Source organism: Odontesthes bonariensis, chromosome 1 (genome assembly GCF_027942865.1).
Source record: "Odontesthes bonariensis isolate fOdoBon6 chromosome 1, fOdoBon6.hap1, whole genome shotgun sequence".
Classification (NCBI taxonomy): domain Eukaryota; kingdom Metazoa; phylum Chordata; class Actinopteri; order Atheriniformes; family Atherinopsidae; genus Odontesthes; species Odontesthes bonariensis.
In genome coordinates, this window is record NC_134506.1 from 13,833,381 (window position 1) to 13,860,853 (window position 27,473).

General features: G+C 43.4%; 1 protein-coding gene across 3 annotated transcripts in view; it reads right to left on the reverse strand.

Moving 5' to 3' along the window:
• The window catches only part of LOC142390366 (E3 SUMO-protein ligase PIAS1-like), a 70,489-nt gene that overhangs the window by 17,132 nt on the left and 25,884 nt on the right, over window positions 1–27,473 (reverse strand). The window contains exons 1-5 of one of the 3 annotated variants that reach the window (XM_075475950.1): window positions 19,916–19,983; window positions 18,392–18,887; window positions 2,117–2,201; window positions 1,890–2,028; window positions 1,660–1,794 (exon numbers count right to left, since the gene is read on the reverse strand). In XM_075475950.1, the coding sequence (XP_075332065.1) occupies window positions 1,660–1,794; window positions 1,890–2,028; window positions 2,117–2,201; window positions 18,392–18,887; window positions 19,916–19,957 (897 nt within the window). In that variant the 5' untranslated portion in view covers window positions 19,958–19,983. Of the gene's footprint in view, window positions 1–1,629; window positions 1,795–1,889; window positions 2,029–2,116; window positions 2,202–18,391; window positions 18,888–19,915; window positions 19,984–27,473 lie in introns of those variants that run through there. The other 2 variants (XM_075475814.1, XM_075475869.1) reach the window with 2 other exon arrangements.

Consider the following 27,473-nt stretch of genomic DNA (forward strand, 5'->3'; position numbering starts at 1 on the left):
TTATCTGCGTTCTCACGAGTGTCTTGGGGGTGGATATCTGTCTATCCATGGGAACAGGGAAAACGTATAAAACTCATAAAACTCGCAGTTTGCCTATGTAGTATGCACGCCCCGTCAGTCTTGCTGTGAGAATAATACTTGTTGTCAATGTCAGTTTATGAAACTGCCCAATATACAACAACGTAGGTGGCAGTAGCATTTGTTGGCATGATTCATGCATAGTATTTAACGCGGCTACTGCTACACGTTCATCCATATTGTTCTCAAAGGGCAGGCTCAAATTTGGCGGTAGAACGTCAGTAGGCTACTTCCAGATGCGTGTGCAAAAGAAACGTGTGCAAAAAACGCACTTCTGCATTTTGAACTGTTCCTACGGCGACGAGAGGTTGGAAAGTTTTCAAGATCTCCACTCTGGAGGGCGTTTGTGTTTTCTCCGTTTTGAACTCCTAAAAACGCCGTCGCCGTGTCGTGTGCAAGATAGGCACATCTGTCGAAATGTTCTGCGTTTATCTGTCGTTACCGTTGTCGTGGGCACGTGGGGCACGTAGCCTCTGGTGGCAACTGAACATGTTGGTGTCATGTGTGAATTAAATCTCTGCTGCTTCTCCATAACATTTTGAGATGGCAGTCTGATCCGGTTGGACCTGGAAACATATACGGAGCGCTTCCAACATAATAGTGCCGACGCTGTTCAAAAGAATCCGACAAGTCGAGTTGTTAATACGCCCTCTTTTCCAGGTTTTTAACTATGACAATCAGCATCAACATCTGAGCCAAATGAAGGACAGAAACATGTTTTAGCTGCAGCTTCTGCTTCCTGTCTGATCTTATATTAACATTTACAACTACTCCAATCCACCTTTTAGTTCAACACAATTCTACATGTTGGTTAGCTTGATCTGTTTCATCATTCTTACTTTTTTCCATAGCAAATAACATGTTGTTATGACAAAACTGTAACTCTATCGGGACTTACAGAGCATTGTGTGATGGTGCTGCTTAACTTCTGACAAAAGGACAGTCCTCAGGTAAAGCACACACCAACTTTTCCTCCAAGTGACAACAACTGCGCTGTTACAGTAGCAAAGCTAAACCCTCCTTCGCCAATACTGACTGTTCAATAAGCTTTAACATTGTTGTTTAACACGTGGCGTTTGTGGCGATGGCATTTGGGAAAACTGTGACTTTTTAAATCTTTTATGTCATGCCTCACTTTATTTAGTGTCTAATCGTACACGAATGATGTGCACCGCTGCTCTTTCTGTCACATCATGATGAACATTAATGGAAATGACAGTGGGTTTAACAAATTGTAAGGCATTAATCTCTACCCAGCTAGATGATTAATATATAAATATATAAAACTATCTTGGTAGCATATTTAAGTAGATTAAGGAGCACATCATGATAGCTGAGGTGGAAAATTACTATTATTTTTCTGATGTTTTATCAATCAAAACATGCAGGCAATATTCTAAAATGTAACAAGTGACAAGCCAATGGAATGTAAAATAATATGAAAAATAGTTTTTTCACATTAAAAAAATGGAGATAAGAAAGTCAATCTTTTGGGAAGCTGCTACTATTATATGTTAAAATCTGAATTTCATCAAGCATCTTAACAGTTACTGAAACACAGCTGAAGGGTTTGGTTCCTACTCTTCCGATCTCGGCCGTCCACGACACCACGATGGTATTGGGGACTGTGGTGGACAATCTGACCAGTGAGGTAATGTTGATGGGCCGGCTGGGCCGCTTGGGCTCAACACCGTTTTTGGTTGGAGGAAGATAACCCTGGAAATCAGACATAAATATGACGAACATTGTAATTCTCGTGACAGGTTTTTAAAAGTTTCCGGATGTTAGGCGATTGATTCAGGGCTCCTCACCGGTAGGTTACATGGCTTCCCGTTGACTTTCACACACAGATTGGGGGGAAAATGGTCTTCCTGAGGACAGCTCGTCTCCGACAGGCAAAACCGCAACTGAACTTGAACTGAGAAGTCACATTTGGTCCCCGAGATGTCCCTTTGAGGACAGAAATAGATTTCTCATCATGTATATTTACAGACTATTCATTAAAAATGGCAACATCCTGCATTTGTGTGGTTCTTACATTGAGCTGCTGATCTGCTGAACTTGCTGCGGCGTTAACGCAAAGGCAAAACACGTCTCCTGAAACCGCTGGCTGTTGTCTGATGCTGCAGAGACACAGAGAGAAGAGGGACAGGAATGTTTAAAACTGGGGATATCACATTTAAAAAAGAAGGAGTACAGTTTAACTGTCACACATTATATGCATCAAGTTTTTAACTGTGACAAAAAGTTGGCAAATTCCAAACAATCTGTGGCGCTCAGATTAGAAAAATCTTCTCCAAGTAAAAGCAAACATGATGACATACGTAATGGTAGTAAACCACCATGAATCAGAGCAGTACTCATTCAGAATAATAAGGGAAACCTTGTATGCAAGAAATGATTCACTAAAGAAAACCTGGACATCAAAACTAAACCCCACACAGGTGAAGATAAAGAGCTGCTCTATGTATAGGTCCAGCCACAGGTGCTGGAAATAACTGCTGCTACTAAACCAGCCTGCATTAAAGAGATGGCAAGTTCACAAAGTCTAGAAAAGTCTATGGAGGAGGTCAGCAAGAGACAAGGGAATCTGAGGATTCAAACATAACTGAGCTCTGTGTTTGGACTTATGATGTCATAATATACTTTTTCTGGTTTTCCTTAATTTTCACTTATCTTGAATGTTAAATGTCTGCAAAGGTACAAAAAACGTATCTAAAGGAAAGCTGTGACGTTTGCTAAAAGAGCAACTCACTTCTCTGTCCTTTATTTACTTCAGATGTGGCTGTTTTCTCAACATGTTAGGATTCATTATGCAGGAATGAGAAGACTGTTCTTTCATGAAAGTAAGCATAATAAAAGCAAAGCACTGAGTGCAGTAATAATCAATTATTTAACGCTGTAGAGGTTGCATGGCGCAAATTAGCAAAACAGTAATAAAATAAAGCAAGTCAACAGTGGACTTGGACACAACACAAACATTCTTACGCGATATTCATTTGGGCCGCATCACTTTGCTCCCAAAGTTGCATTTTTTTTGTAAAGGAGAGTGGGCTAAGATCTTAACCAAACTTCAGGATGTGTCTTATAAGTCTACATAATCAGAATTAATATGCAACAAAGAGTTTTAAAAATATGGCTTCTTATAAAAAAAAGTGTTCCCAGTTGATCCAGGTGTGAAGGAAGCAGCACCTCGGGTCTAAAGTGAACATCAAACTCAAGTTTAAAGATAACTTGCCTCCTTTAAAAGTACTTTTTTTTTTTTTTTAAAGTAGTTAGATCTCCTTTCCTAAAATAAAAAGATTCCAGCAAGTTGTTATCTTCCCAAAAACAGTAAGCTTGTTGAATAAAATTCAATAAATAGAGAAGTAGAAGGACCATCTAAATGCATTGAAATTAATAAAACACTTTAGTCAAATAAGTCAAAAACAGTCTAAATGTAAAAATAATTACAATCTAAACTGAGCCAAAGTTGTTTTCCAACCAATTAACACCACCACAGTAAAAACTGCTAAATACCTTGACATCTTATTCCCCCTGTTAAAGCGTTTGTGAAGCTGCTGAATCTCAGTGGGAATCTTTTGGTCAAATGACTTACAGAAACATTTAAAACAGTCAGTGAGTTACGGCCGAAACCCATACAGAGAACCTGTGCGTGTACTTAACGATGCACATGAGCACTCACACACACTCAGCTGCACAGGGTACGTAGAGGTAATTTCTTTCTGTGTAGGACGTTGAGGGGGATGAAGTCTACAGTTCCTGTGGATGATTACTAGACCAATCATGTCCCCTTCCTCATAAGCTTTTCAAAAAGCCATTAATTTTCCCAGTGATGACCCATCTCAACCCCCACTGTTTATAATCTGTGTGCATTTATTGTACATCTGTGTTCCCGTGTCCTTTGAGCTGCAGCCTGTTTACTGCAGAACAAAACCAAGAGCGAGTGTGCTTTCGAACAACAGTCTTCCTCCTCTCCGGGCACACAGGTTATAAATAGAAAGTGCGCTCTGCACTCTCCCTCTCCTATCACTCTAAAACTCACTCCCTCTTTGGCAGTGGATTTGGTGGATTTGTTTCTGGTGTTTCAATGCATGTGGTTCGGAGAGATATGAGAAGGGCTGAAATGAGCTTTGACGGAGGTCTTCCTTTCCCTTACCCCATCACACGCAGACTCCCTCCGACAGTCGCTTCTTTAAGATGCAAACACAGTGTCAGATGTCATCTTTAGAAATGTTGTGCGCACACAAGAGTCTGGAGTATTGAAAACTTTCAAGAGCTGAAACTACACTTATGTTGTTCTCTACGTGTCATGTGAAAGGTTATATTGCATTTATTCTATGAGATAATGAGGCTGTTAGCTCGTTTAAAAGGAGCAGTTTGATGTGTTTTTTCCCTGTATTTTCAAAAGTTAGTTGAGAAGTTAACATTTCACAGGTAAATGTGACCTACTATCAGCATGAGGTTAGCATAAACACCATAAGGGGAAACTGTTAGCCTGGGAATGTCCACACGCAACAAAATCTGCCTCCCAGCTACCAAAGCTCACTAATGAAGTAAGTTTGAGTCCCTGTTTACAGAGGAATGACAGGAATAAACAAATAGCATGATGGAAAACAGTAAAGTAACAGCTGGGTTCAAAAGTAGACTTGGAGATGGTATCCTTTTTAAATGGGGGTTTACTCTGCATTGATAACTCTGCTGAAGTGACAGGTTGGTGTAGAGAGTATGTTTTTCTGTTATTAAGTAAAATGTAACATTAAGTTACACAACTCCCCTTGTAAAGCACAAACTGGAGACATTTAGTCATAATCGTTGTTGTGAGAGGCTGACTGATGTAACTAATCAGTGTAATTGCTTGGTATCTCTCATCTGTACATAACCCAACTATGCACCGGTAGAGCTCAGATCAGGTACTCTGTCCTCAGACTGTATTTGTGATTCAGATGTTCATCTGCATTGCAAAGCCACAGAAAATCCTTCCAGACAGCAGACACAGTTTTAAACTTGGCTCTTTATCAAGAAACCCTTCCTTTTTCCTGTCACTCAGTTTGTGACTGTTGACTCAGGTGTTTTTGGTTATAGTCATGACTTTAGGTGTATGCTGGCGCGGATAAGTAGTAAAATATGTTTTGTACTGGAATCCAGATTTTGTGTTTGTTTGCATGCTCTGACTCAGAGCTGAGCATCTCCTCAGAAAAAGTTCCACAGTCTAGCTCTAAAAGGCACATATTAGAGAAATAATCAACTTCAGAGCAAATATTTGGACGTCTGAAGTCATTTCCACCAGAAAAACTCTGAGTAAACACAAGTCTGGTGCTTTGTATGGGGCTGCTTTGCTGAAAACATCTAATTCAGTCTGTCACACTACCAGCTAAATGCAGCCTCCTCATCTTTATGTCTTCCCAACTTTCAATCATGCTGCATTCACTGTACCTTGGAAGAAGAAACTACTTCCCTCTTCTCTTTTGCTTTGATGTTAAAGGCCAATTATCATCACAAGTTCCGCAGCTAGCATAAATTAAACACCTGTATACTGATGAAATCTGGAAACAAGAGACTCCAACCAAAACGTGTTGAGGCAAATGTTTACTGAGGCTAAAAGTGGGGTAATTTTCTCTCAGACTTCTTCTTAATCTAATATCTATTTACAGCCAGTGCAGATACCACCTGCTGGCCATCAGAAAGAAGGCAGGTGTACGGCACAGCCTAATTTCTTTCAGATCTGGAGGCTATGTCCATCTGTTATCAACAGTGGTCCTTTAGGATGCAACCCCTAAGTTCACCACATCCCATGAAGAATAATTACACACACAGAAAACAGTTAGAAGTTATCTTCATTGAAAACAAACGGAATTACTGTTAGGAACATTAGCTATAACAAATCAGAGTATTTAGCACAACTAAAAAGGAGTTTGTATAAGCATTTATATGCAATCACACTTCATGGAGCATCAGATGCTTACTCTGAGGTTTAAGTTAAGGTCACATTTTCCCTCCCTTTTTAGATTTATTTGGGGATTTTTTTTAAGGCATTCTTGAATAGCTGTCGACAGAAGGGGTGTGGGGGTGTGGGGGGGAGACGACGACGACACACGGCTTAAACGGTTGGGGGTCAGACTCAAACCCAAACCGGCCAGAAACCCAGGCTCTGTGCACGCTCCACCTGGTGAGCTACAAAAAATCTGAAGGCACAACATTGATATTACCAAGCACAAGTACTTTCATAGTTTACTTTAAAAACTGCAGGTTTATTTGGAATTTAAGATAGACTGCACGCTTGAAATTGAACTTCAAAATCAATCCGACTGTTTTGAAACTAAACATAAAGTTTAAGAAATGACAAAAATGGGACTATGAATGATGCCTGGTGATTGACTATTTAATATAAAAAGCTGTAGATTCTACAATCTTCAGACCCCTGCTTTACTTTCCACAATGCTGTGTTTAATGATGTCTTTGGAGTTGTTAATGTATGTACAGCAGATGGTGGGAGGAGTGAGAAATGGGCAACATGACCTCCAGTGGGTTGATGTTTACAGTGATGAGGAAACAAATCATGGAGGAACAAAAATATAGAGCCTTCTTAATTTGTATATGGTGTTTAAAATGATACATAAATCATTTATAGAACATGTTTCAAGGTTTAAATGAAACCATCTGCTCATCTGATTGTAATGTTCTTGCAAAGAATGTATAATATTCATGAAATATAAAATGCACAAAACAATAGAGCCCTTTTAAAGTATGAGCCATAAGATACTATTTGGAGCAACTGCCACCGGAGTGGCTTGAACAGTGTTCACAACAACTGAAACAGGCACATAGTCAGTGCTTTCTGTAAAAATGCTGCTTATCTGAAAAGTGTGTTTCATAAGGAAACAAATGGGATGGATATCCAACACAGCAGTGAGAAAATCAACAAAAACCTTCATGTTTTACCTTCTGTTGAATCTGCCAACTGGTCACTAAAACATAATTGCAGACGTCTCAGGTCTCTACACTGAGTCATCCCAGAATTACAAACTTTGGATATTTATGTTTTAAATGTAAATTAATCCTCCAGTGGTCACACTTGTTGTAGAGGCACAATGTAGATACAACACAATGACATTTCTCTGGTTTTTCTACACATCTTTACCAAGTAAGACACTGAAAATATGGGTTAAACTCTACGCAAACTTGCCTGTGGCTACCAGTGCCTACTTTTTACAAAAAGTATGAATATTCTAACAATGCAGCAAGCAAAAAACTAGAAAACTCAAGTTTTGTTCTGCTTTGAAGAGAAGACGTGTGAGCTAAACTTCAGAGAATGTGCTCGGCTCTACAGCCTGTCTTCAGCACAACAAAGCCCAGCTGGAATTTATTAACTTGTTAGTGGCTTTGCTACTTTTCCTCTGCACCACAGGCACAAACGCACAAGGGCAGCCACACATATGTGCACAAACACAACATAAAACAACATTCACAGGCAGCACAAAGGCAAAAAATTCTTTCAGTGTCACTCAAATGTGAAGCGACGATGCTAGAAGGATCCGCAACAAAAGGTCAGATCAGGATGTTACGCCCAGGCGCACAATGTCAAGTGAAAACTTTCCAGAAGTGTTGCTAACTGCACCCCTGGCAGCAGTGATTACCTTTTATTATCTGCATATGGGTGCTGTAAAGTTACACAAACTGGGATGGCTCATTTAGGCGTCCCAGTGCACATACAGGGCTGCTAAGGCTGGCGTTAAAGGATTTTGGTTGGTCTGCCATCTCCATCAGTGTGTGTAGCAGGCTACACGCAATATATGCCACACCCAAGTCAGTACACAATAAATCTCACAAAAAGTGATATCAAATGCATGGGAAAAGCATAATGAGCAGTGGAGGTGATGTTTGAGATCAGCTAAATGGACAGAGCCACAAATGTTTACAGTATTTAGGAGATGGGTCTGTCTAATCAAGCAACTTGTGGAAACGATGATGAACCAACTCAGACAGAAGAAAATAATGTAGGTTTAATAGGCTCTGAGAGATGGAAGCCATTTTGTGCAGGCTGTTTATAGTTGAGTGCAGCCGAGGCTCCTTTTGTTGATGTTCATTTGCAGTGAGAAGGCTGAGTTGTTTACAATGAGATGAGGATTTTACTGTGGATCACACAGGGGTCAGAGCGTGAGCCGGTAAATATCAGGTTGTGTTTTCACATGGAGGGAAGTGGTTGGTTTCTGTACTGAAGGTGTGGAGGAGAATCACCACCAAAGCCTGCAGCGTATTGCTGATAACAGTCTTGTGAAAAAGAAACTAAACTCTCTTTCGAATCTGAGATTTTACACATCAGGACAAAATAAACATAATCTGGCACTTTTCAGGTCAAAAATGACATAAATACAAACTGAGGTTAACTTTGTATGAATAAATAAGTACACCCTATTCTTCAGTGGCATACAGAACCACCTTTAGCAGTAATAACTTGAAGAGATTGTTTTCTGTATGACGTTATCAGTCTCTCATAACGTTGTGGAAGAACTTTGGCCCACTCTTCTTTATAGTGTTGCTTCAGCTCATTGAGGTTTGCAGCATTGGTTCATGCACAGCTCTCTAAGGTCCCACCACAGCATTTCAGTCAGGTTGAGGTCTGGACTTTGACTGGACCATTACAACACCTTGATTCTTTCCTTTTTCAGACATTCTGCTGTAGATTTGCTGCTGTGTTTGGGATTATCGTCCTGTTGATGACCCAGTTTCAGCCAAGCTTTAGCTGTCAGACAGATGGCCTCACATTTGGCTCGAGAACACTTTGGTATACAGAGGAGTTCATGGTGGACTCAATGAGTGCAAGGTGCCCAGGTCCTGTGGCTGCAGAACAAGCCCAGATCATCAGCCCTCCACCACCGTGCTTGACATTTGGTATGAGGTGTTTGTGCCGATATGCTGTGTTTGGATTTCTCCACTTTGGTCTGGTCTATCCAAAGGACAATGGGCCTCATGCAAGAAAATTTTCGTATTTTTATCCTAATTTCTCTCACTTTTTTCGTGAGAGGGTCTCGTACGAACACGCCACGTCAGATTCAACAAATGCTCTTAACTTCAGAAAAAGTGTGTAAACGACCTGCGTAAATGATGAATGTCACCTGTGCGTATTTAAGTGCACGTGCACGAGGATAGTAAATTTGCATACTCCACGCCCAAAATTATACCATATTAATAGCTGTGCTTCCTCTCTCCTGTGCCAGGAAGTGTTGAGTGTTGAGTCATGAAAATGGCATCAAGGCGCAAAAAGAACAACTTTAGGGGCTCTGAGATTGAAGTTCTGCTTTCAGAGATCCAAAAAGGAAAATCTGTCATTTTTAGCTGTGTCAGCAGTGGAATTACGGGACCTGCTAAAGCCAAGAAATGGGAAGTTATTACGAGTGCCGTTTATTGTCACCTGTAGTTGGTGATGTCACCGAAATAAAAAAAGAAATGGTTTGATATGAAAATGGCTTAAAAATGGGGGGCGGTTAATGAGGGGGGTCTTCTGGCACCACGCCTTAAAAATGGTATAATGTATATATTTATTTATGTTTGCTTCAAAGTAATTAAATATACAATCCACGAGTCAAGCAAACTTGATTGGAATAACAGCGGACTATTTTACGAAACTCCTACGACAGCTCTGGATCACTCGTAAATTCTGTTTGCACCTGAAAGAAAATGTAAAATACAAAAAGATTGGTGAATGCACAAATTCTCTAAAATCATTCGTACGCACGATTTAAGAACAAAGCTGTGCGTGCGTACGAACGGTTTTTGCACGAGGCCCATTGTTCCAGAAATCTTGTGGTTTGTTCAGATGCTGCTTTACAAACCTAAGCTGTGCTGCCGTGTTCTTTTTGGAGAGAAGAGGCTTTCCCCTGCAACCCTTCCAAACAAGCCATACTTGTTCAGTCTTTTTCTAATTGTACTGTCATGAACTTTAACATTTAACATGCTTACCGAGGCTAATAGAGTCTGAGATGTAACTCTTGGGTTTTTTGCAGTTTCTCTGAGTCTTGCACAGTGTGACTTTGGGATAAACTTGCTGGGACATTCACTTCTGAGAAGATGGACGGCTGTCTTGGGTGTTTTCCACTTACAAATGATCTTCCTCATTGTAAAATGATGGACTCCAAATAGTTTGGAAATGGCCTTATAACCCTTCCTAGACTGATGGGGAGCTACAATTTCTTCTCTAAGATCATTGCTGATGTCTTTCCTCCTCAGAGTTGTGTTAACACACATCTCAAAGCTTCAGATCATAAAAATGCCAAAACTTCTGCTTTTATAAGGCCTCATAAATTACTTTCAAGCTGGGACTGACGCGCCCTGGTTCCACATCGGTGTCATCTGTGAAAGCACAGAATCAAAATGGGGGAGTTTGACATTGATCTGCTACTGATACATCTCTGAGTTGACAAGAGAGGTAGAAACAGAGACAAAACAGTCCACTGATGCTTGTCCATTCATGGCACGGTGTGGTTTGGTACGATAGGGCACGACATTGTTTTGGTTTTCTGTTGTAGGCATAACTGATACTATCTGACACTTTTTCTTTTTTGGTACGACCTCAGTCGAGGTTCCAAGTGAGCCGAGTTGATACTATAGAGTGACGTGGAAACCCTTCAGAGGGTTGACAGCTCAGAAAGAAACAAAGCCCTGCACACAATTAACACATAAATCTCAGATATCTAATTTGGGAGCAGAGATCGCATACTGTGTGTGCATAACTAATGACGAAACAAGCATGTTTACCAACTATGAGTATTAATTCATCAATCCATCTCTGTTTTTCTGCTGACAGAAGCTGAGCCTTGCGGCAGTCAGTGGTTATAATGGTTATTCAAACGCTTCTGAACTAAAACTCTGTTGCAAACTTGAAAGTCGCTGTACAGGTGGTCACGTTTGCTGCCAGTTCATGAAGTGCATGTGATTACCACCACCTGCCTGCTACACCGCTGACCCTCTTCATGCCCATGGAGGCAGTATGGGTGTGGTCAGTTTTTCAAACACTGCTTACACGTTTCAGTTTGCTCAGGGAGCCTCCAGCAGGGTACTGAAGTCCATTTACAATCTCTCACATTCTGCTGCTTTTAGCTCGGTGTCCCACAATGAACTTGAGAAATCAGAAATGTATGTTTGATATTTACTGTTGCCTGCTTACTCTTAGATGGAGGAGACATGCCATTGTTAATTAAATGTATTTGTTGAACTTGGAGTGAAATTTCTCGTGGTAGCCAAGCTTTAAATACTGTTTCAATCTATTATTTATTAATTCAAGATGACTGTATTTTAATGTGCTTACTTTATAAAAGGGCATCTCATTATTCCTACGGATATTTCACAACACGAGGAACACGATGTAAAGGGAGCAGCAGAGGAAACAGAAACATTCCAAGTAGAACAACCGTAACACATAGCTAACGAGAAATAAAGGCTTGTTTCTAATGACAACCTGGTTCTTCAAATCTTTTTTTCTTTTAGTTACTGACTAAATTATAAAAAAACATTTCAAATATAAGGGGAAATATAGTAATGAACTCCCTGATTTATCAATATGTACACAGGCATTAATAAAATATCAGACAAAGCTGAGGTACTTGAAGGCCACAGTCACAACGTAACACTTCATGTTGAACCGAGTGCAGTGCTGTATATTACAGGACAAATGTTGACATGATTGCTCTAGCATTCATATGTCGATTCTCTAATCATTGTCTGAAGTTAAGGAATAACTGCACGCTCTGCAGGTTTATAGTGTTCATGTTTTCAAAAAATGCTAAAACAGTCAGTTATCCTTCCCTGATAATCATAGAAAGCCTTAACAAATATTGCCTTAAACATGTCGTACTTCAATCACTAACAAAATATTACACAACATAGTCGAGCCCAACTTTTACTAAGAAAAAGTAGTCTGAAATTACGTAAAACACAAACTTTTCTCTGGATGTACTGTTCATTATTTAAGTCCTTGTTACATACATATGAAGATTATAAGACTCTCAATACAGCAGAGAGAACAAAAATGAATTCATTACCAGAATGCAGGATTCTTTAAAAACTCTTTAGATATTCATAATTAAATTAATTCAAATCAGTTTGTGGCTGTTCAAAAGGTTCCAGAGCTGCAGAATCTCCAACTACAATCGACACGTTACACAAGAAACACCATTAGTCAAGCGAATGAAAAGAAACATTGTAACCATTTTAAAGCAAATGTGCAGTAATCTGCATTTCTACAGCACACACAGGAGTTGGTATTAACATGAACTTTAAATAAAAGAAACGCAGAGTTAAAGGATGGAGGATTTCTGATTGTTAAATTAATTAAGCAAAAAGTGAAATGATTAATACATCAGGCAAGCAGATGAATCATTTTTGAAAAACTTGCTAGTTTCTGCCTTACTCAAAAATCAAGGAGACAATATGTACATACATTTTGATACGCACATAAACAAGGAGGTGGAAGGCTGATATGATTTACGTTCTGGCTCTAAAGTCGGCTGTTTGCAGTGCGGAAGGTAGAAGTTTTTACCCAGACATCTGAAAAATATACACGGTGGGGTATTTTCTTTCTCGTGACTATTTTCGTCCTGCTTTTCAATACTTTTGTGATACCTCACAATAACTTCTGCTCAAACCATAGGGTTTGCATTCCTTCTGAACAGTTTATATTTTTGCTCCAGTCCCCTTTTATGGAAAACATTCTTTAGATATTACAGAAAGGAAAAACCATGATGAAAAACGACGCTGAAGGTGATGCATTCATTGCTCGTTTCTCATTTAAAAAAAGCTGATTTCTGACAACATCCAGCTGTTGGCTGTGAGCACAGCTGCAGCTGCCCGGCTGCAAAAAGCCGAATCTGTGGCTGAACATGGATTGGGTTTTGGTTTGGATTTTGACTGCTGAATTGGTTCAATCTATGGCGCGGTGGATATGTCCAGCTTCTGCTGCTTAAACCTGTGGTGCGCCTATGACTGTTGCCGACATAATAAAGGAGTTCAGGAAAACCTGAGCTTCATTAGAGAAGCTTTAAATGAAAGCATCGCTGCACACTCTGAGCAGCAGCATTTAGTCCAAATCACACCAATAAAAAAACTAAAGTTATTGCCAGAATTGTCAACAAGCACAGTAATGTCGTGACTACATCCACAGCCACAGTGACATCTCACGGCTGAAGTCATGATCAGAGTAGCAGTCTGTCAGTGAGGAGCTTGTGAACCAGCTCTAAAAAATTCTGGCCACGACCGCAGCAGCACAGTCATCATAACACAAAAACACATAAGCATTACAGTTGGCATACATGTGAGCATGACTAACACCGCATGCAAACATCAATGCAACCTATAATGCAAAAGTTATATCAACATTATGCAAACGTGCTCTTAAAAAACAAACAAACAAAAAAAGCAAGACTGAGCTACAATTTAAGAGATTTTTAAGAAAAAAAGAAATGATGGGCTGAACCATGTCTGAAGAAAACAACATCAAAATGCTTCATCAGACATTTTCATTCCATTATTTTACTCTAAAGAAGTCGTCTCAAACAGTGAGCCATTATGCACAGAATTCTCATCAAATCCATAATGAACCTGCATCCTTTCCCAGACGATATGCTGATGTGATCAAGTATAATGCATGTGTGATATTCATAATGAGCACAGGGGTGTAGTTTTCTATAAAGGAAGGACAATGATAGGGATGAGACTCCATACAGGGAGTGAGGTCGGCATGGTAATGAAGGCAAAAATGAAGCAGCAGGGGTACGCTGGCAGGGCCAAAATGTGGGGGTTCTAACCTTTATTCCTCAGACAAGACGCAGAGAGCACAAGACTGAACCGGTGGGAGAGATAATGATAGGGAGGGAGAGCGAAGGAGGAGAGGTTAGCATGAGAGTGATAATAACTACATTTACATGCACAAAAGTAACCCGGTTACTGTGAGAAATCAGGTTAAGGCAGGAAATTGAAGAACACGTTCACATGCGACACAGTTCCTCAGTTAATACAAACCGGATGTATATGCAGCTGATTAGTAAACATGTTTCTCCACAATCCCAATGTGTGAAGCATTCATGCCATTATCCAATCCTATTAGTTATATATTCTGCTGCGGCAGAAGAATTTTTAGCATTTTGATTTATGTTGCTGCATTTAAGACCAAATTGAAGGGCATGGTAACTCTTAAAAATACTAGAAAACCATACAGTATATGGATCAAAATATATCAATGTCTAAAACTTAAAAAGTAGGTAAAAGTTAAGACGAGATTAAAGTGATATGGATTTAATATATAACAGTTATGAGGCAGCTGCAGTGAGAACAAGAGCAGCAAGCATCATAGGCTGAGCAAAAATGCTTAAAACAATAATTCAGAGCTGCGATTGTACATTTGTATTTATTGATCAATCTGAAAATCGTGTCTTCAGCTAGTTGGTAAACAACCAGAGCCATTTTTAAGTTGAAGAGTTTTTCTGTAAAAGCACCACAGGAGAAGTAATAAATGATTCTATGTCATATACAAATAGATGAGAAAAAAATAGAGGAAATCCCTGAATGCTAATTTTTGGGTCCACTTATCCCGTCGTTGTCACAGTACTAAAACCAATTAGGAAAGTGTCCGAAATGTTGGAAGAGCGTCAACCGCTACCACTGACGTCTCCGAATCAACCAACAGGAGCAAAGCACGAAGAGACGTTGGCGCCATTGTCTGTAAACGAATGTAAACAGTGTGGATGGAAGCGAAATGAGCTAAACCTAACTTGTGGAATTCAAACAAAGAATAAAATATGAGTCGTTTGTATGATGCGTGCTCCATTCTAGACCAGGGCCACGCAAAGAAAGACGAAGCACACCAAGAGAATAGAGGAGAGTTTTTTTTAACAGATATCCAGTGAACACATTCGCAGACACATTAGGAAACTTTAAGTCCACCTGCTCATGACACCTACTTTACATAAGCTTAACGTTTAAAATCTGTTTTGTTAGATTATCTGATGCCCGTCGCACAGTGTGGCTGGCAGTGAACTTATACAGTTGCCAGTGTAAAGCCAGCTTTAAAAAGGTCACTGCAAATCAATATAGGGGTGTTACTATGAAACGTCTCTATCCTGATGGGACTGGTCTCTTCCAAGGTGAATATTGTCGCATCCAAAGAACGCCAAGGGTCACTGAATAATTTGATGAGCGTCACCTTCTACGTCAGTCAATTACGGAGATTTTGGAACAAAGTGGTACACGGAATTCTCCACCGCCACCTTGACAACACGAAATGAATGAATAGATTTTGTAGGAAATGTATTCCAACCCCACAGTTGAGTTCCTGAGTCTTTGAGGATAAATGTTAGGGTGTAAAGCTTGCAGCTATCTCCCACATGTTGGTGTAACGTCTTACTCAGTCATTTCGTTCTAAGTCTGTAATACACGTGCCCTCTTGTAAAACCTTCTTTGAATCCTGGTTAAACACACAAACCGTCCAAAAAAAACCATCAGATTTTTCCAGAAAAACAAAAGGAAATAAAATTCGCAAACCAAGAGGGCAAGCAAACAAGGGGGGGAAGGGAGTCAGAAAAGATGAGAGAAGAAAGAAAGGCGAGGCAGCAGGAGACACAACAGCAGGGAGGGAGAGAGGACCTGAGCAGTAATCAGTACTGTACTGTATGAAAGAGAGAGATCAATTAGAGGAGAGAGCGCAGATGTCTTAAAGCAGACGAAAGGGAATCTCCACATTTGTCAAAGCGGATGTAATCACACTTATTCAAGTGGTTTTATTGCTGCCCTGCATAAGGAACAGAGGATCATCACCTCAAAGCTCCAGTTTAATTTTTTTAAGCAAATTCAAATATTTTGCTTTGTGTAATGATGTGCAACATCCTCCTCAGAGTTTTTCCTCCCATCACTCATCCTTCCGCGCTTCTCCGAGAACAATACGCCCAACATGCATTATTTATCGGAAAGTGCGATTGTGTTTTGAAAGTATTGCAAGTGAGAGTGATGGGAATGTACGATTCAAATTCGAATAGGGGGAGGGTGTGTTCTGCGGGCACGGGTGCACGCCTGTGTGATTTCATCACTCTGCATGCAAATTTTGACCGAGGATGGCCGCGGAGACGGAAGACGGAGGTAGAAGGAGGTAGAGGAGCCTGAGAGGGATGGAGCATGTGCAGGAAATGGATAGAGTGAGAAAGAGAAAGGGAAAAGGGGAAGGATGGCGTGATGACAGAGCTGCAGGCCGTGTGTTTGTGCATGCATCTGCCGGCAAATTAATCAGTGGATGGTCTCTTACTCTATTAAAATGCTAATGTAGGAAAATCTAGACATTTCCATATATTTGCAATATATCCCAGAGCCCAAAGAGTGTTATTATGCTAAGTGCAGGCTGTGTGCTGGATGAAGACCAATTGCAAAGACAAATCTAACCAAGATAAAGCCCAGATTAAAAGTCTGTTAGGTAAAGAAAAAAAGATCAGGCAGGGAACATGTTATAGAGCTAAAACTCTAGCTATTCATGAAGAGTTTGGATATTTCCACAAGCCTCTTACTGAGTGAAGATACAGTATCTCCCATGAACGTAACATGAACACAGTATTTTCTGACTGGGATTAAACTGTTTCAGATATTGCACAAGACAGCTTTGAGTATTTGATGTCGCTGTGGTTTTGTCGGCGTGGTTTGATGAGAGAAGAGTAGTTGAAAACAGGCGATGTCACATACATCCACAGACCAATCAGGATCGGGAGGTCGGTAAATTGACACCTCTGCAGAGAAAACTGGTTACAGTAATCTTTGATCGCCACACGTCACAAATAATACAGTTTATGTTTAAATATCCTTTTACTTAAACTCTTACCAACATATTTTCGTTTGTACAATTATGTTTTTGCTGCTTTAAGTTCTTCTTGACTGGCTTGGAAGAAGTAAAAACAGTTGCCATCGATTGAGATTGGAGATTTCTACATACAAAATCTCAAAATCTTTAGGCAAGGGACAACATTTAATAACAAAAATGCATTTGTATTTGAAGTCTGAAATGAGTAGGTTTGGTTTCAAACCTACACTTAAAAGTGTAAATAAAAAACGTGAATCCATCGGCCATCTTGACACCACTGGGTATTGTTGGATGACAATTAAGCCTTTTATCGGCTTTTTAAAATGAACCTGTATTCACACTGTGTTTGTCCAGAGATCTGCTGGCTATACCAAAAGTCCTAAAGTTTTTGGCTGTTGTTCTCAGATGCTCAACAGCATCATATGAAAGCTAATGTGTCCTCAGATTGTGATTACTTCCGCTCATCAGTGTAAACTTTTATGATACAAAATCGGTTGTCCTGCAAAATAGAGCAATTAAATCCAAATAGCTAAGTGGATTTATCAGTACATTGAGGATATTCTTTTATTCAGGACCCTGTACAGCTTCGTACTGCCACAGGGAAACCAATTAGAGTTCTGTTCGGGGGGTAAATATATGATGCTGTTAAGTGGAGCTGGTGCAGTGATGAGTTAAACAGGAAATGTGTTGTTCAACATCTAAACTGAATCATTCCACACCAATTCAAAACTGCCCTCAGAGTTACAAATATATTTGTACAATGAAAAATAAGCCTGTTTGTCATGAGGAAACCACACTTCACCCATCTGAAACTAATTCTATTGAAGCGCTTCATATGTAAATATAAAAAGATACAAATAAGACCAAGAATTCATCTATGATGAAAACTGGAAGCTATCATATGGCTGTGTGTGACTCTTAAAATGACTTCAGATGCAAGCAAAAATAACTATCTATAAACAACATGTTGATTTCTAGCATGTGACTTAATGCTGATTTTTTTTGCTTAATAACTGTGTGAATGCTATTAGGAGAAGACAGAAACTGAGGAGGACAATTATTATGGATAAAATACTCAATTACTTTTTTCACTTACACCCCTTGGGAACCAACTATGATATTTTTCTACTCTGAACACTTAGTAAATATAAAAAGATGCTTTTCCAGTAACTTTTCTGCTCCCTATAAACACATTAGCAGAACAACACCAACAAAGTATAAAGTGGATTTTAAAAAAAAATACAAAGTCAACATTTTCATTGCCTGCTGCCATGATTATTATTATTGGAATAATACTAATAATAATTATGTATAAATACCTACGTTTCTCATAATATTTTCATGACAGTTTCACATTTTTCAAGTAATTTTGACATTAAAGAATGAAAGGAAAGGAAACGCTTTGTTATTTGAGTCAGAGCATGCACAAAGGGATTAATGCATCCATCTCTCATCACAAAAGCAACACTCGCACATATTTCTCACCGAGACTGGTCGGCTTGATGAGCTCGTCCAGCATGTCGTAGAAGGGCAGCCGCTGGAGCTTGACATCTGGGTGCACCGGATGTAGCGTGGCCGAGGTGGGCAGGTGGTGCGTGAGTCCAGTCAGCTCGTGTTTCCCAGGACCGAGCAGTGAGAGGGGCAGTAGGGCAGCGGGCGACGGGGCTCCACCGTGTCCGGCGTGACCCTCGTACGCCAGCTGTGTCAGGCCAGCAGGCAACGCTGCGCCTCCTCCCCCGACCATTCCGGCTGAGGCCGGGTGATGCGGCCCAGGCAGGGCTAATTCTGAGTGGGAGACCATTTTGGCAGGGAAGCGTCGTCGGTAGAGCTCTTTGATCTTCATGTGCACGGCAGGGCTGCAGCCGGCTTTCAGCAGATGCAGCGCCTTGGTGAGCAGCTCGTGCTTGCGTCCGTGCTTGTTGCGCCCAGCGTAGCCCAGCAGCACCTGCAGCTCCGACACCCGCAGGCTCATCACCATTTGCTGGGATGAAGGAGGAGACGAAAGTCAAATCAGTTGCAATGGCAATGTTTTTTCTAAATGTTATAAACCATAAGCTTCACAGAAAAGATACACATAGCCACTGTGACGCCACTCATTGGTCTGTGGACTACCAATTAAAGCCTCCAATTAGTCATTTGGACATTTCCATTTTGGGTTTTTGGAGCCAAAAATGGTGTTCAAATCTGACTGAGAATTCTGTACATATTCATGGTGGCGATCATGGCGTTCTACTTTTAACTCATGTGCAAAACTAAAATAGTTTATTACGCTTAAAATGGTGTTATAGTAAACTTGACTCTCCATACAATTGTCATAAATAAAAAGTAGCTCTAGAGACGGACAATAGAGAAGTTTGTGAACCTTAAAAGTTTTGATGTCCATTGACTTTTGTTATGTATTTTCCTGGAAGTGAAACTGCTCTAGAGGGAAAATAGCATAGTTCACAATTTCGATTTCCAGCCCCGCACCACATCGTTTTTTTTGTGGGCTTTGTAGCATCTTCAACAGGATAATAAACTTGTGTGTGGGGCTGTACGTGCAGGGTTCACATGGAGATGTGTTTTTAGCAAAAGAGCAAATCAATTTGTCAAATTCTCTTGTGTTACTTAAAAAAATGGGAAAAATAAGATTGACTCAAGTGGCAATTCTCCTGAATCTCTTCACTTAGAATTAATTTCCTTGCCAGTACCCGAGACAACATCCCCCTTTCAAGGCACTCATGTGCATTCACCTTGATACAAAAATGATAAATTCATCAGTCAGTCTTGAGTTCAACCCTCACCTACATGCACAATTTACGAAGCATCTGAGACTGTGAATCAAAAACAAAAACTTTGTCACCAAAGCACAGCTATTCTAGCCTAGAAATCTAGACGCCCCTAGCGGCCGCAAATGGAATTGGCCCCGGAGCAAATTGCTCCGGGGCCAATTTCGGTGAATCGAATGTAATCGAATATGTCCTGGGTCTCCTTATGTAGTGACACGTTTAATTTACAGGAGGTTCTTACATAGAGACTCAAAAGCTGGAGGGGTGGGGCGGTCGGTGGCATAGTGGGTTAAGCAGCCGCCCCATGTACAGAGGCTACAGTCCTCGCTGCAGCTGGCCCCGTTCGAGTCCCGCACTGAGCGGCCCTTTGCTGCATGTCTTCCCCATCTCTCTGCCCCCGGCTTCCTGTCTCTCTCCAACTGTCCTGTCATTAAAGGCATAAAAAGCCCAAAAAAATATTTAAAAAAAAAAAAGCTGGAGGGGTGGAAGGTTGCTATTCACTGTGAATATGGCGTTGCAGCTCAACCAACGCCTGATGAGCCACAGAGATTTAAATGACATCCAACAGCTTTACAGGGGGACGCTGAGAAAAGCTCAGTGTGAGCAAAATGTTGGCAACAAGCAAGCAGGGGCCAACTGTGCCCGATAGATTCCTAAAGAAACACAAGCATAAAGTTGTCGTTGTTGTCTACAACAGTAGAGCAGAGAGACATGCTTCCTGTGCACATACAGCACTACAAAGTCTTGCCCTACTTAGGTGTAACTTAAACAAGATGCCGTCACAAAAGACAGAAAAATGCTATTTTCAGCTAAAGGAACAGACTGTGCGACAGAAAACAAAAGAAAATTAAAAACGTCCTTCTGCGCAGTATTTTGTCACAATACTGGAGGATGGATTTCATACATGGTCATTAGCCTTAATGAAATGCCTCTATTTGGCTCGATGCCTCTGTTACCTCGCAATGATACCAAGAGACTGAGCCGTATCCTTTATTTGAGATTTCTTGACAACACACAGACTGTTTGGTTTTCCTCCAGGAAATTTTCATTAAACTGTGCAACATAATATAAAATGATCTGTATAGCAGCTTCATTTATGAGAACAGCACCTGCGTCTCAGGAACACAGAACACACACACTTGGAAGCAGTGCGCTCCATGCAGCATTTTTTAAAATTCAAATGAGAAAAAGGATAAAATAAGAAACTTTAGCCAAAAAAGGATTTGCTTTTTTATGGCTCAACTTATGGCTGAGTCTGTAAACCCCAGGGGGTAGTGGGATGGAGTGGCTGCAGAAAGAGCCTTAGGAAAACAAGTCTAAATTTTAGGCTAATCTTAGCAGTATTTTTTCTTTAAAAAAAAGCTGTGCTTTCTTGGATCGGAATAGGTGAGGCTAAACTTTCTTCAAAACAGATAAGATGTGGTGTCATTACAGTAGTTATTTCAGTCATACATAGCAAGAAATAAGAGACATGATAAATGAGGAGTTCAGCAGTGAAGGTGGGTGAAAAAGTTCAAGTAAAGCCTTCATTTGTCTATGTGAACCACGCTGATGGCATATCACAGATTCACAAAAATACACAAAAATGTAAACTGCTGTACCTCCATGTTGAAATCAGCTCCCCACACAACACACACCTACGAGAGCAGGCCGACTTCATCCCTTCATCTTCTTTAATGACAGAGCATGGTAAAACACACACCCCTTAAATGACAAAGTGTACACGGTACCCAGCGTGATATATTCCTTTAAGCAAAACAATGCAGCACTCACACATGCAGCACTTAGAATTTTTGAGTACAGAATATGAAGTAGTAGTATGCTTACAACGGATTAAACCTTTAAGCCTTAGTGACTTTATTTTTGCTTGTTACGTGAGGCACATTCTCATTCGGTGACTTTTGGGTTTTGCATTCAATTGACATTTAAAAAGTCATAAATGACTGCTGTGGGCTATTTTTGAGGATCTGTCAGATTGTGGTTTATAGTTTAAAATGCACATAAAATGACAAAGCAATTCCTAATGAAAGGATTTTAAAAAGAATTAACTGTTAATGAAAATAAATATATGAAGACAAACAAAATGAGCACAAAACCAACACCAACAGTCATCATCCTGGTAATATTCAACAGTGTACAGTATCTATACACTGATTTCTGGTGGATTGACTATCACTGCACAGCTGTATTCATCTAATATGTGTACATATATTATATTTACATACAGTTAGGTTATTTATCCATCTATCTATCTATCAGTGCTCAGCTAAATGTTTCAGGGGAGTGCTATTTGCTTCTCCAGAGAGGGTGCCACCATTAAAAAAGCTCAAGCCTTTTCTGATTGGATCGGTTCCATGAGCCACAGCTGGGAAGTTTATTTGGGGGCAAAATTACTATATGCCCCCCAGTGTAGGATGAGTTACTAAGAAACCAGAGATGTGATTATTAAGAATAAATACAAATACACTTTTTTTTCAGTACTTTGGACATGGATTGACGTGGCGTGGCATGAAAGGTGAAAGGATCTCACAATGAATGTGAGAAACCAGAGAGACTAAATACTGAGGGAAACTGATGAATGAGTGGATGCAGCTGAAGACAATGAACAGGTGACGTGAGTGAACTAATGACCAGAACATGGGGACTGAGGAAAAAACAATGGCAAAACTATCCATCCATCCATCCATTATCTATACCGCTGAATCCATCGGTTGGGTCGCGGGGGGGCTGGAGCCTATCCCAGCAGTCAATGGGCAAGAGGCGGGGTACACCCTGGACAGGCCACCAGTATGGCAAAACTAAAACATGGCAAAACTAAACTAAACATGAACTTAAAACTAAGACGTGACATAAACTAACACATGATAAAACTCAAAAGAACTAAAGACATGGGGAAAACCCCATGGACATGACACGAATACTGGTGTATAAGCGATGGAGTGTAAACGAGGAGTCATAAAACCATTTAAACATTGATTCTGATCAACATATTCATTCCAGATAACGCAGCTGCTCACCACAGTAGTGTAATTTAAGCTTTGCTACAAACTGATGACTTGCTCTGATTGTTCTGCAGTGATGAGGAGAGAACATTGACGCTAAAAAAACAAGGTTTTCAACATTTAAATAACAGTTATCCGAGAAGCTGGGCCTAAACAGTTTAGCTTTCTCATAATCAGCCATAGCCACCTCTGTTGGCATGCGTTTCTCAGGTGAAGCCCCGTTCTTCAGCATCAACAACATGACAACTACATCAGCCACAATGCCGCGTTTTAAGGAGGAAAACTCTGCTGGTAATAGCACAAATGCCCGATTTAAATAAAATTTCAACAGATTACAGATTTAATTTTCTAATAACTTGCCATCCCAAACATATGGAAATAATACAATTATATTCATGTTACATACCAGCTTGTGTTTGTATCAAAACAACACTGATTCAACTAGTGCCATTTCCCAACAAAAGTAATCTAAAGACACTGTAAAGAGAAGGTAAGCAAGTTTAATATCATCCAATTGGAATCAGTCAAATCTAAACCAATTATAATCCAATTTATTAAATCCAAATTATTTCAGATTTAGATTAAGACAATTATATCAATCTCAATGGGCAATTTGTCTGTAGCTTTCCAGTTCATACATTCAGTAAAGACCAACCAAACGTATCAAAAACTGGTCTGGAACAATAAACACAGGCAATAAATAAAAGTGATAAATGAAAACAATGATAGAATGCCAGGACCCCAGGTTTGCCAGCCAAACGCTGCATATTAAATTGTGGTGTGATAAATGTTAGTAACTTCACCTGGCAGCAGTTTAAACGCCATGACTGCTTGGTTTATGTAGTCTCCTCACCCACAATTACATTCTAAATCCTTAATCAAGTAACTGATTTTGCTCTATGAAATGTCAGAAAATAGTAATACTGTAATGTCTTTATATGCACATTGATCACTGTAATCGACTTGTTTAAAATGAAAACATTCTGTTTAAGGCTTCAACGGCACGTCGTCTTGACGTCAGAGCTGTCGATACGTCGTTCTGTTTGCCTCCACCCTGTCATGCCCACGGGACTCATGTTTTAAGTTTCATGTTTTAGGTTACGTTTTGGTTTTTAGTGTTAATCATGTCTTAGTTTTCTAGTCCATGTTTAGTTTTTAGTTTTGCCATGTTTTAGTTTCCCTTCATTCAGTTCATTAGTTTCACTCACTCCACCTGTGTTTTTCCCCTCAGCTGCACTCACTCTCCAATCACTCCCAGCCCTCTATTTAGTTTCTCCCATGTCACTTTGCAGATCTTTGTCTAATCTACCTGACCTTGTTTTCCATACTTACCTGACCTACCTTACCTCCCATGATACCTGTTTTTTTCCCATGATATTCGTCACCTGCCAAGCTAAGTATTTATTTATCCTATGCCATGCCAAGTTCTTTATTTATTTTGTCACAGTTAGTTTTTTGAATCCGGCTTAGCCGCCCGCGCCTTCTGTTTGATTTGTTTTGTGAAATAAACCAAGTCTTCTTTTGAAAGATCCGTGTCCTACCTTCACCACCCCACCCCTGACAGAAAGATCAGGCCAAAAATGGACGCTGCGGACTTTGACCAGTTCTGGGACTTTTACGACGAGATGTAGCGTTGTTTGGAGCGGGACTCCTCCTCGTCTGAGAAACTGTGGGTAGCTGGTGAGCTCCTGGTTTTCCTGTCAACGAGGCGGGGGCTTCAGGGGTTGGACTTCTAACCTGGAGGGCGCGTGGACCCATGCCGGGACTGTGCAGCGCGCTGCCTCGCTGGACGTTTTCGGCTTGGAGCCAGAAGAGGTAGTTGAACTCTATAGCTCCTCCCCCTCCTCTCCTACACCACAGCCCCAGGACCTGCAGCCCCAGGCCCCAGCAGTCACAGAGCCTGACCATGCCACAGAGGCCCCAGGGCCAACCAAGGAGGCCACAGAGGCCCCAGGGCCTGACCAAGCCACAGAGGCCCCAGGGCCAACCAAGGAGGCCACAGAGGCCCCAGGGCCTGACCAAGCCACAAAGGCCCCAGGGCCTGACCATGCCACAGAGGCCCCAGGGCCAACCAAGGAGGCCACAGAGGCCCCAGGGCCAACCAAGGAGGCCACAGAGGCCCCAGGGCCTGACCATGCCACAGAGGCCCCAGGGCCTGACCATGCCACAAAGGCCCCAGGGCCTGACCAAGCCACAGAGGCCCCAGGGCCAACCAAGGAGGCCACAGAGGCCCCAGGGCCTGACCATGCCACAGAGGCCCCAGGGCCAACGAACCATGCCACAGAGGCCCCAGGGCCAACCAACGAGGCCACAGAGGCCCCAGGGCCAACCAAGGAGGCCACAGAGGCCCCAGGGCCAACCAAGGAGGCCACAGAGGCCCCAGGGCCTGACCAGGCCACAGGGGCCCAGGGCCAACCAAAGAGGCCACAGAGGCCCCAGGGCCTGACCATGCCACAAAGGCCCCAGGGCCTGACCAAGCCACAGAGGCCCCAGGGCCAACCAAGGAGGCCACAGAGGCCCCAGGGCCAACCAACCATGCCACAGAGGCCCCAGGGCCAACCAACCATGCCACAGAGGCCCCAGGGCCAACCAAGGAGGCCACAGAGGCCCCAGGGCCAACCAAGGAGGCCACAGAGGCCCCAGGGCCAACCAAGGAGGCCACAGAGGCCCCAGGGCCTGACCATGCCACAGAGGCCCCAGGGCCAACCAACGAGGCCACAGAGGCCCCAGGGCCAACCAAGGAGGCCACAGAGGCCCCAGGGCTAACCAAGGAGGCCACAGAGGCCCCAGGGCCTGACCAGGCCACAGGGGCCCAGGGCCAACCAAAGAGGCCACAGAGGCCCCAGGGCCTGACCATGCCACAAAGGCCCCAGGGCCTGACCATGCCACAGAGGCCCCAGGGCCAACCAAGGAGGCCACAGAGGCCCCAGGGCCTGACCATGCCACAAAGGCCCCAGGGCCTGACCAAGCCACAGAGGCCCCAGGGCCAACCAAGAAGGCCACAGAGGCCCCAGGGCCTGACCATGCCACAGAGGCCCCAGGGCCTGACCAAGCCACAGAGGCCCCAGGGCCAACCAAGGAGGCCACAGAGGCCCCAGGGCCTGACCATGCCACAGAGGCCCCAGGGCCTGACCATGCCACAGAGGCCCCAGGGCCTGACCATGCCACAGAGGCCCCAGGGCCAACCAAGGAGGCCACAGAGGCCCCAGGGCCTGACCATGCCACAGAGGCCCCAGGGCCTGACCATGCCACAGAGGCCCCAGGGCCTGACCAAGCCACAGAGGCCCCAGGGCCTGACCAAGCCACAGAGTCCCCAGGGCCAACCAAGGAGGCCACAGAGTCCCCAGGGCCAACCAAGGAGGCCACAGAGTCCCCAGGGGTAACCAAGGAGGCCACAGAGGCCCCAGGGCCTGACCATGCCACAGAGGCCCCAGGGCCTGACCATGCCACAGAGGCCCCAGCACCTGACCATGCCACAGAGGCCACAGAGCCTCACCATGCCACAGAGGCCCCAGGGCCTGACCAAGCCACAGAGGCCCCAGCGCCTGACCAGGCCACAGAGGCCCCAGGGCCAACCAAGGAGGCCACAGAGGCCCCAGGGCCAACCAAGGAGGCCACAGAGGCCCCAGGGCCTGACCATGCCACAGAGGCCCCAGGGCCTGACCAAGCCACAAAGGCCCCAGGGCCTGACCATGCCACAGAGGCCCCAGGGCCAACCAAGGAGGCCACAGAGATCCCAGGGCCTGACCAAGCCACAGAGGCCCCAGGGCCAACCAAGGAGGCCACAGAGGCCCCAGGGCCTGACCATGCCACAAAGGCCCCAGGGCCTGACCAAGCTACAGAGGCCCCAGGGCCAACCAAGGAGGCCACAGAGGCCCCAGGGCCTGACCAGGCCACAGAGGCCCCAGGGCCTGACCATGCCACAAAGGCCCCAGGGCCTGACCAAGCCACAGAGGCCCCAGGGCCAACCAAGGAGGCCACAGAGGCCCCAGGGCCTGACCATGCCACAGAGGCCCCAGGGCCAACCAACCATGCCACAGAGGCCCCAGGGCCAACCAACGAGGCCACAGAGGCCCCAGGGCCAACCAAGGAGGCCACAGAGGCCCCGGGGCCAACCAAGGAGGCCACAGAGGCCCCAGGGCCAACCAAGGAGGCCACAGAGGCCCCAGGGCCAACCAAGGAGGCCACAGAGGCCCCAGGGCCTGACCATGCCACAGAGGCCCCAGGGCCTGACCATGCCACAGAGGCCCCAGCGCCTGACCATGCCACAGAGGCCCCAGCGCCTGACCATGCCACAGAGGCCCCAGGGCCTGACCAAGCCACAGAGGCCCCAGCGCCTGACCAGGCCACAGAGGCCCCAGGGCCAACCAAGGAGGCCACAGAGGCCCCAGGGCCAACCAAGGAGGCCACAGAGGCCCCAGGGCCTGACCATGCCACAGAGGCCCCAGGGCCTGACCAAGCCACAAAGGCCCCAGGGCCTGACCATGCCACAGAGGCCCCAGGGCCAACCAAGGAGGCCACAGAGATCCCAGGGCCTGACCAAGCCACAGAGGCCCCAGGGCCAACCAAGGAGGCCACAGAGGCCCCAGGGCCTGACCATGCCACAAAGGCCCCAGGGCCTGACCAAGCTACAGAGGCCCCAGGGCCAACCAAGGAGGCCACAGAGGCCCCAGGGCCTGACCAGGCCACAGAGGCCCCAGGGCCTGACCATGCCACAAAGGCCCCAGGGCCTGACCAAGCCACAGAGGCCCCAGGGCCAACCAAGGAGGCCACAGAGGCCCCAGGGCCTGACCATGC